The following is a 13792-nucleotide window of genomic DNA, read 5'->3' as shown; positions in this document are numbered from 1 at the left end:
CCTTGCAGTCGGATTCAGGTGAATTTATAATGGGGAACAAAGAAATAGCAGACCAATTGAACAAATACTTTGGTCTGTCTTCACTATGGAAGACACAAATAACCATCCGGAAGTACTAGGGGACCGAGGGTCTAGTGAGAAGGAGGAACTGAAGGATATCCTTATTAGGCGGGAAATTGTGTTCGGGAAATTGATGGGATTGAAGGCCGATAAATCCCCAGGGCCTGATTGCCTGCATCCCAGAGTACTTAAGGAAGTGGCCCTAGAAATAGTGGGTGCATCGGTGATCATTTTCCAACAGTCTATCGACTCTGGATCAGTTCATATGGACTGGAGAGTTGCTAATGTAACACCACTTTTTAAAAAGGGAGGGAGAGAGAAAAAGCAGGTAATTATAGACCGGTTAGCCTGACATCAGTAGTGGGGAAAATGTTGGAATCAAATATTAAGGATGAAATAGCAGCGCATTTGGAAAGCAGTGACAGGATCGGTCTAAGTCAGCATGGATTTATGAAGGGGAAATCATGCTTGACAAATCTTCTGGAATTTTTTGAGGATGTAACTAGTCGAGTGGACAAGGGAGAACCAGTGGATGTGGTGTATTTGGATTTTCAAAAGGCTTTCGATAAGGTCCCACACAAGAGATTAGTGTGCAAAATCAAAGCACATGGTATTGGGGGTAACATACTGACGTGGATAGAGAACTGGTTGGCAGACAGGAAGCAGAGAGTCGGGATGAACGGGTCCTTTGCAGAATGGCAGGCAGTGACTAGTGGAGTACCGCAGGACTCAGTGCTGGGACCCCAGCTATTTACAATATACATCAATGATTTGGATGATGGAATTGAGTGTAATATCTACAAGTTTTCAGATGACACTAAACTGGGTGGCGGTGTGAGCTGTAAGGGGGACGCTAAGAGGCTGCAGGGTGACTTGGACAGGTTAGGTGAGTGGTCAAATGCATGGCAGATGCAGTATAATGCGGATAAATGTGAGGTTATCCACTTTGGGGGCAAAAACGCGAAGACAGAATATTATCTGAATGGTGGCAGATTAGGAAAAGGGGAGACCTGGGTGTCATGGTTCATCAATCATTGAAAGTTGGCATACAGTAGGCGGTGAAGAAGGCAAATGGTATGTTGGCCTTCATAGCTAGGGGATTTGAGTATAGGAGTGGGGGAGGGTCTTACTGCAGTTGTACAGGGCCTTGATGAGGCCTCACCTGGAATATTGTGTTCAGTTTTGGTCTCCTAATCTGAGGAAGGACATTCTTGCTATTGAGGGAGTGCAGCGAAGGTTCACCAGACTGATTCCCGGGATGGCGGACTGACATATGAGGAGAGACTGGATTAACCGGGCCTTTATACATTGGAGTTTAGAAGGATGAGAGGGGATCTTATAGAAACATACAAGATTCTGACAGGATTGGACAGGTTAGATGCGGGTAGATTGTTCCCGATGTTGGGGAAGTCCAGAACCAGGGGACACAGTCTTAGGATAAGGGGTAGGCCATTTAGGACTGAGATGAGGAGAAACTTCTTCACTCAGATTTGTTAACCTGTGGAATTCCCTGCCGCAGAGAGTTATTGATGCCAGTTCATTGGATATATTCAAGAGGGAGTTAGAGATGGCCCTTACGGCTAAGGGGATCAAGGGGTATGGAGAGAAAGCAGGAAAGGGGTACTGAGGGAATGATCAGCCTGATCTTATTGAATGGTGGCGCAGGCTCGTAGGGCCGAATGGCCTACTCCTGCACCTATTTTCTATGTTTCTATGGTATATCTATGGCTGATCTTCTCACAATCGACAGTCATTCTGAAGCTGACAGTGATAGGGGAGTTTCCATGCTGGCGAAAAGCAATGTAAAGGATTGTGTTTCATGGACCAGTTTTGTGGTGAATGCCTTTGTTGTTTCAATATTATGAACAGAATAGTCAAATCTGCCATTATCGTAAAACTGTTTTATTTGCTTACTGTTCAATAAATCTGACTAGCAGTTTATACCCTAAGACACTGTCTGATAAGAGTGTTTATTCTGCCACCCACTGAACTCAAGGAGAACATGTGGTAAAGTATGCTGGAAAATGGTAACAATGGTACTCTGTTGTACCCCGGGGGCTTGCTACATTTACTTAGACATGTACGCTGACGACTCCCAGCTCTACCTCACCACCACTTCTCTTGACCCCTCCATGGTCTCTAAATTGTCAAACTGCTTGTCCGACATCCAGTACTGGATGAGCAGAAATATTTTCCAATTAAATATTGAGAAGACCGAAGCCATTATCTTTGGTCCCCGCCACAAACTGCGTTCCCTAGCCACTGACTCCATCCATCTCCCTAGCATCTCTCTGAGGCTAAATCAGACTGTTCGCAACCTAGGCGTCATATTGACCCTGAAATGAGCTTCCGACCATATATCCGCGACATAACTAAAACTGCCTATTTCCATCTCCGTAACATTGCCCGCCTCCGCCTCAGCTCATCTGCTGCTGAAACTCTCATCCATGCCTTTGTTACCTCTAGACTTGACTACTCCAACTCACTCCTGGCTGGCCTCCCACATTCTACACTATGTAAACTTGAGGTTATCCAAAACTCGGCTGCCCGTGTCCTAACTCGCACCAAGTCACAATCACCCATCACTCCTGTGCTCACTGACCTACATTGGCTCCCAGTTAAGCAATGCCTCGATTTCAAAATTCTCATCCTCGTTTATAAATCCCTCCATGGCCTCGCCCCTCCCTATCTCTGCAATCTCCTTCAGCCTCACAACCGCCCTCCCCCCCGCCCCCCCCACCCCCACACCCCCCCCCCCCCGAGATATCTGTGCTCCTCAAATTCTGCCCTCTTGAGTATCCCTGATTATAATCGCTCAACCATTGGTGGCCGTGCCTTCAGCTCCTTGGGCCCTAGGCTCTGGAACTCCCTCCCTAAACCTCTCCGTCTCTCTACCTCCTCTTTTCTCCTGTAAGACACTCCTTAAAACCTACCTCTTTAACCAAGCTTTTGGTCATCTGCCGTAATTGCTTCTCATGTGGCTCGGTGTCAAGTTTATCTGTTTTGTCTTATAACACTGCCTTGGGACATTTTACTACGTTAAAGGCGCTATATAAATAAAAGTTGTTGTTGATATTGGACAAGCATCCTCTATAAACTTGAGCTCATCAAAACTCTGCTGCCTGTATTCAGTATCACCTATCACCCCTGTGTTCACTGACCAACATTGATCTCCTGGTCCAACAAAGTCTCGATTTTAAAGTTCTTATCCTTATTTTAAAGGCCCTCCATGGCCTCACCCTTCCCTTTCTCCAACACCTCCTCCAGCCCGAAAACCCTCCAAGATCTCGGTGCTCTTTTAATTCTAGCCTCTTGCGCATCCCCAATTTTTATTGCTCCAACATTGACAGCCGTTCCCTCAGATGCCTGAACCCTAAGCTTTGGAATTCACCTGCTGAACTTCTCCATCTCTCTCTCTTTCATTAAGATGCTCCTTAAGATTTATCTCTTGTCACCTGTCCTACTATCTCCTTATATGGCTTGGTGCCAACATTTTGTTTCATGACACTCCTGTGAAGCCCCTTGCGATGTGTTACTACATTAAAGGTGCTATATAAATGCAAGCTGTTGTTGTTGTAGTAGTAGGGAGCGCAGGTTCGCTTACGGGAATGGTCTGTGATGCTGAACCCAAGGAAAATATCTAGTGTAAAACCCAAAATAGTAATAAGGAGCAAACAGACAGAGTTTGTTCCTTGGGAAGTCTATGTCATCGGAATAATTAGAAGGGACTTGTGTAACTGGAATCCTATCCAATGCCGCTAAGCAGAGGGAGTTTGGTTTGCTGGAATTCTATGTAACAAGAGTGAATAAAAGCATCCTCTCCTCTATAATTCTATATCATAAAGAAGAATAAAAGAGAGTTGGCTGTTTGGAATTTTATACAAGGATAGAAACATAGAAACATAGAAAATAGGAGCAGTAGTAGGCCATTAGGCCCTTCGAGTCTGCTCCGCCATTAAATATGATCATGGCTGATCATCTATCTCAACACCATATTCCCGCATTTTCCTCATACCCCTTGATGCCTTTTGTTTCTAGAAATCTATCTATTTCCCTCAAATATATTCAGTGACGTGGCCTCTACAGCCTTCTGTGGTCGAGAATTCCACAGGTTCACCACCCTCTGAGTGAAAACATTTCTCCTCATCTCGGTCCTAAATTTCCTACCCTGTATCCTGAGACTGTGACCCCTTGTTCTAGACTTCCTAGCCAGAGGAAACATCCTTCCCGTATCCAGTCTATCCAACCCAGTCAGAATTTTATACGTTTCAATGAGATCTCCTCTCATTCTTCTAAACTCTAGTGAATACAGGCCTAGTCGACCCAATCTCTCCTCATACGACAGTCCCGACATCCCAGGAATCAGTCTGGTGAACCTTCGCTGCACTCCCTCTATGGCAAGTATATCCTTTCTTAGGTCGACCAAAACTGCACACAATACTCCAGGTGCAGTCTCAACAAGACTCTGTATAACTGTAATAAGACATCCTTGCTCCTGTACTCAAATCCTCTTGCAATGAAGGTCAACAGACCATTTGCCTTCCTAAATGTTTGCTGCACCTGCATGTTTGCTTTCAATGACTGGTGTACAAGGATACCCAGGTCCCGCTGTACATTGACACTTCCCAAGCCATCACCATTTAAGTAATACTTTGTCCTTATGTTTTTCCTACCAAAGAGGATAACTTCACATTTATCCACGTTATACTGCATCGGCCATGTGTTTGCCCACTCACTCAAACTACCGAAATTGCCTTGCAGCATCTTTGCATCCTCCTCACAACTCACAATCCCACCTAGTTTTGTGTCGTCAAAAAACTTGGAAATATTACATTTGGTTTCCTCATCCAAATCATTTATATATATTGTGAATAGCTGGGGCCCAAGCACTGATCCCTGTGGTACCCCACTAGCCACTGCCTGCCACCCTGAAAAAGACCCGTTTATGCCTACACTCTGTTTCCTGTCAGTTAACCAATTTTCAATTCATGCCAATACATTACCCCCAATCCTATGTGCTTTAATTTTGCACACTAACCTCTTATGTGAGACTTTATCAAAGGCCTTCAGAAAATCCAAATACATCACATCCACTGGTTCTCCCTTATCAATTTTATCAGTTACAACTTCAAAAAACTCCAGTAGATTTGTCAAACATGATTTTCCTTTCATAAATCCATGTTGACTTTGTTTATCCCATTGATATTATCTAAATGTTCCGTTATCACATCCTTTATAACAGACTCCAGCATTTTACCTACTACTGATGTCAGGCTAACCGGCCTGTAGTTCCCCGTTTTCTCTCTCCCTCCTTTTTTAAATAGTGGGGTTACATTTGCCACCCTCCAATCTGCAGGAACTGATCCATAATCCATCGAATTTTGGAAGATGAATGGAATTTTCTAGACAACAACTTGCTTTTGCATGGGAGTGAACGGGCACTAAAATTCTGGGTTCAGCTATGGAGTAAGCTAGAAATAAAAAGAAAAACTGACTGCTGGAAATCTGAAATACAGGAGCGAGAGAAAATGCTGGGTGCAGGTTCGTCAACATCTGAAAGAGTGAGATTGGTTAATCATCGTGTTTAATTCCCTTGGCGTCAAATTCCAAGCCATTCCGTGCATGATTTTTAATTTCGCCCACAAGTCCCTTCATCTGAACAGTTCCAACAAAGGGGCTCCACCCCAAACATTGGCCTTTCTCCCTCAGGTGTTCCCGGTCGGCTCTGCATTTCCAGCTTTTCCCAAAATTACTAAAAACACAATTTAGACGGAAATGATTTTTCTCTCAATGTGAAGTCTTCTTCTTACAAAAATCTCATAAAAGCTGGAGAAACAATTTATAATCAGTATGAAGAAAGTGGATGTTGGCTCTGATCTTCTAACACGTAGACCAACAATGACAACATAATGGAGATAAAAAGCGATCAATTTCAATATAATACATTAAACTTCCCTCTGCAATATCTCAAAAACAAAATGGATTTAAAATCGGGAATTTTTTGCTGGAGCTACTCATTTTGGTGAGTCCTATTGATTTCAATGAAAAGCTCGTAATGGTCATGTAGCTTTAAAACCACGCAAGGATGAGCTCTGGCCCTTAATATTCCTTTTGGGCACCCTCCACAACACTGGAGACATATGACCAGACTCTCAGTCGGCTAAAAGATCACGAATGCAGCAGTTAGTAGTGCTTTAGCCAGGTGGCCATGTCTACACAGGGAACACAGGAGCTGCTGCATGTAAGCACTGAGTTTTAACCACTTCTGCCTGTGTAACGCTCTCCTTGACCATACCATTCCTTCAAGCAAATGCCCTGTAAAGTAGACGTGGTATGCCACATCCGTCCCCACGCCCAGCCACCTACTCCCTCCTAGTAACGCTGTCTCCTAGGAGAAACAAAATAACGACAAAACAAAAAATTCTCTCTAATAGTATTGAAGAATATTAAGGGTCATAGAATTAGGCAGAGGGTGGCAAATAGGATTAAAAACTGGTTGGAAGAGAGAAAACAGAATGTAGGAGTTAAGGACAATTTCTCAGAGTGGTTGAAACTGGGTAATGGAATCCCACAGGGTTCTGTTCTGGGACCACTTCTGTTCACTGTGTACATCAATGATTTGGATATAGATCTAAAGGAAGTGGAGTTGAGGTAGAAAATCAGCCATGAAGTTATTGAATGGCGGAGCAGGCTCGAGGAGCCGTATGGCCTACTGCTGATCCCATCTCTTATGTTTCCAGTAATTGTGGGATCTACAAGAAGGAGACATAGACAAGATTAAAGGTAAGAGATTTAAGACAGAGAGCAGGAGAAATATCTTTACACAGAGAGTTGTGAGGCTATAGAATGCACTACAGGAGTTAGTGACCGAAGCAGAGACCATGTCAACATTTATCGATAGGTTAGATAGGTGGCTACAAGGACATGGGAACAGGGCAGGCACATGGGCGGGATGAGGACTGCAGCTCATGTGGAGGATAAACACCGACATGGACTGGTTGGGTCACGCAGCCTGTTTCCATGTTGTAATTTCTATGTGATTCTATTTAATAGATGACATTACTACAAGGGCTATCATTAGTAGCACTCCTCAATGCACTACTTCCAGCAACAATGTAAGTTTCCAAACCGCACAGCAGTCAAATGTGCATGTCATCTCGTGAAAGTACCCTATAATCAGCACAAGCGGAAATTATAGTGAGCTTAAATCCTGAGGAGCACAAAAAACTGCAGAGAGATACAAATTAGTTTTTGCTGACCCCGTATGATGGACTCGGGCTTTGTAGACACTGTGCTGAATGCAAATGCCACACTGTTTTATTTCTCGTTTAAAAATTCATCATCCTGGAAGCAGATTTGTATTTTTAAAAATCTACTATTTTCTTTAAATAGAACAGCGTTTGTATAAATAATGGATTCTCATCCGTGGGAAATAGAAAAGAGGACATAAAAAAACCAGTATATTCAAAATTAATAATATTGGCCATAACACAGCAGAAGTCTTTTAATTGTATTCTATGTGATCTGCCAGTGAATCTTGGCAACCACAGATAGACAACAAAAGTATCGGGGGATGTCATCTTGGCCAGTTGGTCGTACTCTCTCCTCTGAGTCAGAAAGTTGTGATAAGAAAAGATGCTCCCTTAACTTGTGCCAAATAGTACCCCTTAACAACTCATATCTCTTTAAGATGTGAAATAGGTCCAAGACTTGGAGGACTGCTCCCATATCTGGGGAGGTTCTTCTACGGTGTCTCACAATCCTGGGCGGGATACGTGAAAAAACCTGTAATAGACAATCCTTCTCTCATCTCTAACCTCAATCTCTCTCTTTATTGCAACCTTTCTATTTCTTCAATGCAGTTTTGGTTAGTGCTTTCCTGAACTTCCCTTTCTTGTTACTATCAAGCTCCAAATACATTGCCCTCCAAATGTTTTCTCTTCCTTGCATTGTCACTGTGTTGAAAGCAAGACTCATTGCACCATTTCCTATTGCAACTCATTTGTTCCCAGGATCTCAAAAATATGGAACACATCTCTGTCTTTCATTCCTCCTATAATCTAGAGCCTTTGAACTTGCTATGTATCTTACTCTTTTCAACATCTGTGGTGCCTTAAGTTTCTTGATATAAGAAAATCCAATCACTCTTCATAAGCAAACACTGCAAGGGAATAAAAGATGACTGAACACATGTTCCTTGATGATAAATGTCCTCACTAGCAGGGATGTCCATTAACAGGCATTTGTAAAGTGTAAAAGGACCATCCCATGTTAGTTATCTGGTATAAAGGACCAGTATGATGCTGGCACTTTTCCATATAATCTGATTAGCAGTTTCCACTGCAGGGAGCAAAGACCAGTTACCTGTTGTAGAAGCTCTGGGTTCTGCTGCATGGTGCACAGTAATCGTTCCCCTTCTTGTGCCACCTGTCTCAGTCTCAGAGCCTTTTTGCTGCTTTTCGCCAGCTGCTTGAAGAGGTATGTGACGACATAATCCAAACTTGCACAGCAAGCAGACGAGATCTCCATATCTGCAGGGAGAGAGTGAGACAATGAGTGACCTGGAGGGGTCCAGGCCCCTAGCCTGGCATTCTTAAAACATCTATTTTTGCCGATCGGACCCCTTGTTCAGGACTATGTCTGGGGTTGGGGCGGGGGACATGGCCCTGACTCGGCTGGCGCCGCAGATACACCGGAATTGGTGTTCTATGCGAATGAGGTGCCCTCCCACTCACCTCACAAACTCCAGTGAGTTCAGCATAACTGCTGGGATTGTAACTCTAGGCATGTAGGGGCCTACAGATGTTAATTACAGGAGCAGCAGGGGAGTACATTAGGACAGTGATATCCGAGGTGTTTCTTGTTATGGGCTTCAATTGTTTACCATGGAGCCCCAGCAACATATAAACAATGACAAACCAGAACACCAAATTCAAGAGCATTTCACTGAAGACACTACTTGTGTTACTCACCCCAAGATAGCAAATTCAATTAAAGCAGCCTGTTACCCTGTAACCAGTAGTTATTGAGTGCAGACATTTAAAGACATTTTGACATTTAATTGATTGCAATGAGGATTCTTATTGAAACAGAGCATTTTCTATGCATTTTGCAGTAAATATTTTGCATGTCAAAAGATTCTGCACACCAGTAACAACACGATCCATAGAGCAGCAGACATTGTATTCCTTGTCTTCATTCCAGTTGCCTGTTCCCTGCTCAACTTACTTCTGCTCCCCACTCTCCAGTACTCAGCATTTCATCTCTGGTACTCCTCACTCTTCCTCTGTTTCTCCCCACTCTCCCCCTGGTACTCCCCACTCTCCCCCTGGTACTCCCCACTCTCCCCCTGGAGTCCCCACTCTCTCCCGGTTCTCTCCCCCTCGCGCTCCTCGCTCTCCCCCTTGCACTCGTCGCTCTCCCCCTCCTGCTCCTCACTCTCCCCCTCGCGCTCCTCACACTCCCTCTCCTGCTCCTCGTGCTCCTCGCTCTCATGCTCCTCGCTCCCCTGCTCCTCACTCTTCCCCTCGCGCTCCTCGCTCTCCCCCTCGTGCTCCTCGCGCTCCTCCTTGTTCTCCCCCTCGTGCTCCTCACTCTCCCCCTTGCGCACCTCACCCTCCCACTCGCGCACCTCACCCTCCCCCTCGCGCACCTCACTCTTCCCCTCACGCTCCTCGTTCTCCTATAGCATCAGGGGCCAAGGCCTGTCAGGCTGCAGCTTTAGCCCATGGGTCATAGTTTGGACACCACAGCGTTAGCGATTCTTTGGGGTGGTTGTACCTGCATTAAGGGCAATACAAGTTTAAGGGTCGAAGCAGTTTGTTCTTGGTTTCTGGGGTTCAGTTGGATCCAGAACTGAGGGGAACTTCCTGATTGGGATCTTTTTCCTCACTCTGTATGGGTGATTGGCTGTTTCTGGTCGTTCTCCTGTGGGTGGTGGTTTAGATGTTGGGGTATGGAAGAGTAGGAGGAATTTGTCTCAAATGAGCCTTTGAGAACAGACTGTAGACTGCTTGGTGTTTTTTTCAATGCTAGTCAGAGGCTGACTACCACTTGTTGAGATTGAACTATGCCCCAGTGGTGTATCAACTGGTGTTAGTTGCATGGAGCACCAAAGGGAGGGAAACACTTTCTTGCAGCTCATCGAGCTGTGCTGGTCAGTATTGCTGTGAGGGGCCCCTGTTTTCCAGTGAATTGTCTCAGCGAGTATTGGGTTAACTCCTTTGGGAACACAACCAGTTACTGAGCACAGGAGGCTCAATTTGCCCCTTGATTCAAAATTTTAACAGAAGCTACCCCTCCCTCTTTTAACACCCTCCATACAATTAGGAGATTCCTAAACAAACAGAAACATACCCATCCTCTAGCCAGGAAACCTTCACCCACTCAGCCTATACCCATAAGGAAATCGGCTGGAAGAAGGAAACAGGCCAAAGGCACTACCACAAAGTCATAGGCCATATGGTCCTCAAAGAACCTGGGAGACTGCCATGGCACTAATTGCCTCAGGACAATGGGAGGAACAATCTAGTATTACTTTCCCAAAAATATTTTGAATCTCTGTGTTTCCTGTCCATTGCCGATACGCATTCATAAAAAAAGTAAACTTTCAGCCAACGCGGAGCAGAATCGCCTCAGTTTCTTTGGGTTAAAGAGGGATTAGACATCAGACAGGGGTTCTGCTTCTAATACTATCATGCAAGTGGTGACGAAGGGGGCAAGATTGCAGTAGCTTTAATGCCCCCCACAACACTCACTGTCTAAGCTCAGACACGGGAATGGCTGCGTCAGTGAGGATGGCCAATGAGAGTAACCAAGTGAGAGCCAGCACTTTCAGGACATGAGGGGAAAAATAAGAAAGCAGAGACTGGAGCAAGAAAGTCAACATCAAGGAAACTAAAGGCAGATTCCCTGAACTTGTATTAGTAGCAATGGTCAGTCTTTGAATGCACTGGAGCTGAAACAATAGATCACTGTGTTTTTTTGTTGTAAATAATAAGACGTGGACCAGTGGCCTGGAAAACATGCCCCAAGAGAGCCAGCAGCAATCAAGATGGTCACCCCTGCCTTGCTGGAATGAGTTCATTACCAGAACTATCTGCCTGGTATCCTGCTTTTCAATGTTTGCAGTTAATTCAGGTGTGTCCATGTTCTCACCACAGTGCTGCAGGAATCTTGTCCACCCCCACCCTCAGTGCTGTCGGTCTCTCTCCCCACCCTCAGAGTTGTCGGTCTCTCTCTCCACCCTCAGTGTTGTCGGTCTCTCTCTCTTCCCGTCCCCTCCCCTCAGTGCTGATGACCCATGCCCCCTCCCCTCCCCTCAGTCCTGCCGATCCTTGCCCCCTCCCCTCAGTGCTGACGACCCTTGCCCCCTCCCCTCCCCTCAGTGCTGACGACTCTTGCCCCCCTCCCCTCCCCTCAGTGCTGACGACCCTTGCCCCCTCCCCTCAGTGCTGACGACCCTTGTCCCTACCCCTCCCCTCAGTGCTGACGACCCTTGCCCCCACCCCTCCCCTCAGTGCTGACGACCCTTGCCCCCCTCCCCTCCCCTCAGTGCTGACGACCCTTGCCCCCCTCCCCTCCCCTCAGTGCTGACGACCCTTGCCCCCTCCCCTCAGTGCTGACGACCCTTGCCCCCTCCCCTCAGTGCTGACGACCCTTGTCCCCACCCCTCCCCTCAGTGCTGACGACCCTTGCCCCCACCCCTCCCCTCAGTGCTGACGACCCTTGCCCCCTCCCCTCAGCGCTGACGACCCTTGCCCCCTACCCTCAGTCCTGCCGACCTTTGCCCCCTCCCCTCAGTCCTGCCGACCCTTGCCCCCTCCCCTCAGTCCTGCCGACCCTTGCCCCCTCCCCTCAGTCCTGACGATCCCTTTGCCTTCTCCCTCCCCTGTGCTGTCAGTCCCTTGCCCCCTCCCTTCCCCTGTGCTGTCAGTCCCTTGCCTCCTCCCCTCCCCTCAGTGCTGTCAATCCCTTGCCCCCTCCCCTCAGTCCTGCTGATCCTTGCCCCCTCCTCTCAGTCCTGCCAATCCCTTTGCCTTCTCCCTCCCCTGTGCTGTCAGTCCCTTGCCCCCTCCCCTCCCCGTGCTGTCAGTCCCTGGCTCCCCCCCCCCTCCCCTGTGCTGTCAGTCCCTTGCTACCCCCCTCCCCTGTGCTGTCAGTCCCTTGCCCCCTCCCCTCCCCTGTGCTGTCAGTCCCTTGCCCCCTCCCTCCCCTGTGCTGTCAGTCCCTTGCCCCCTCCCCTCCCCTATGCTGTCAGTCCCTTGCTCCCTCTCCTTTCCTTCCTGACAGAACCCAGTAATTCACCAGAGGGCCAACAACCCCCTCATTCCACTCTCAGTTGTGCCAAACCCAGTTTCCCCCTCTATAGTGCTGCCTGACTTGCTGAGTATTTACAACATTTTCTACTCCATAAACTTGAACCCATCCAAAACTCTGCTGCCCATATCCTAAACTTGCACTAGGTCCCGCTCACCCATTGCCACTGTGGTCGCTGACCTACATTAACACCCGGTCTGGTACCGCCTTGATTTTAAAAATCTCATCCTTGTTTTCAAATCCCGACAGGGCCTCGCCTTGACCCTCCCCATCTCTGCAACTTCCTCCAGCCCTGCAAACCTACAAGATCTCTGCACTCCTCCAATTCTGGCCTCTTGCGTATCCCTAATTTTAATCACACCATCTTTGATGGCCGTGCCTTCAGCTGCCTGGGCCCTAATCGCTGTAATTTCCTCTCTAAATCTCTCTGCCTCGCTATCTCTCTTTCCTCCTTTAAGGAGCTGATTCAAACCTGTCACTTTGACCAAGTCCTAATATCTCCTTATGTGGCTCTATGTCAAATTTTGTTTGATAATGCTCCTGTGATGCTCTTTGGGACATTTTACTATATTGAAGGTGCTACATAAATGCAAGTTGTTGTTGTTGCAGTAGAGAAAGAGAGGTTAGGAGCCAAAGGACCATTCAAGACATGATGCCATTGAAAGACACCGTAGGAGAGATTCACATAAACGTCCAAGGTGTGGTGGTGGTGTGAAATGATGATCAGTCTTCACTCTGTTGGATGCTCAGCTACCAGCTATGGCTTGAACAGTTGATAAGAACATTGTAAATAGTAAACTAGCTTAAGAAATCATATTCGACAGAACAGAAGGAGGAACCAATCATTTTCATTAAGCTGCTTGACATAGAAAATAGGTGCAGGAGCAGGCCATTCGGCCCTTCGATCCTGCATCACCATTCAATATGATCATGGCTGATCATGCAACTTCAGTACCCCACTCCTGCCTTCTCTCCAAAGCCCTGATCCCTTTAGCCGTAAGGGTCACATCTAATTCCCTTTTGAATATATCCAACGAACTGGACTCAACAACTTTCTGTGGTAGAGAATTCCACAGGTTCACAACTCTCTGGGTGAAAACATTTCTCCTCATCTCTTAGATGGCTTATCCCTTATCCTAAGACTGTGACCTCTGGTTCTGGACTTCCCCAACATTGGGAACATTCTTCCTGCATCTAACCTGTCCAATCCCATCAGAATTTGATATGCTTCGATGAGATCTCCTCTCATCCTTCTAAATTCCAGTGCATATAAGCCAAGTTGATCCAATTTTTCTTCATATGTCAGTCCTGCCATCCCGGGAATCAGTCTGGTGAACCTTCGCTGCACTCCCTCAATAGCAAGAATGTTTTACAATTATAGAAAAATATCTAGAGTTGGAACGGTGCTGCATTT

The 13792-nt window shown here is 46.5% G+C and overlaps 1 protein-coding gene across 2 annotated transcripts in view; it reads right to left on the bottom strand.

The window, feature by feature from the left end:
• LOC139263090 (ran-binding protein 17-like) overlaps positions 1-13792 on the bottom strand; it is a 918854-nt gene that overhangs the window by 156179 nt on the left and 748883 nt on the right. For both annotated transcript variants that reach the window (XM_070878629.1, XM_070878630.1), the window contains one exon: positions 8425-8591. In XM_070878629.1, the coding sequence (XP_070734730.1) occupies positions 8425-8591 (167 nt within the window). The remainder of the gene's footprint in view (positions 1-8424; positions 8592-13792) is intronic.

The sequence above is a fragment of the Pristiophorus japonicus genome, chromosome 4 (genome assembly GCF_044704955.1).
Source record: "Pristiophorus japonicus isolate sPriJap1 chromosome 4, sPriJap1.hap1, whole genome shotgun sequence".
NCBI classification, from domain to species: Eukaryota; Metazoa; Chordata; class Chondrichthyes; family Pristiophoridae; genus Pristiophorus; species Pristiophorus japonicus.
The sequence above is the reverse complement of the archived record's forward strand: the minus strand, read 5'-3'. Positions and strand labels throughout refer to the sequence as shown.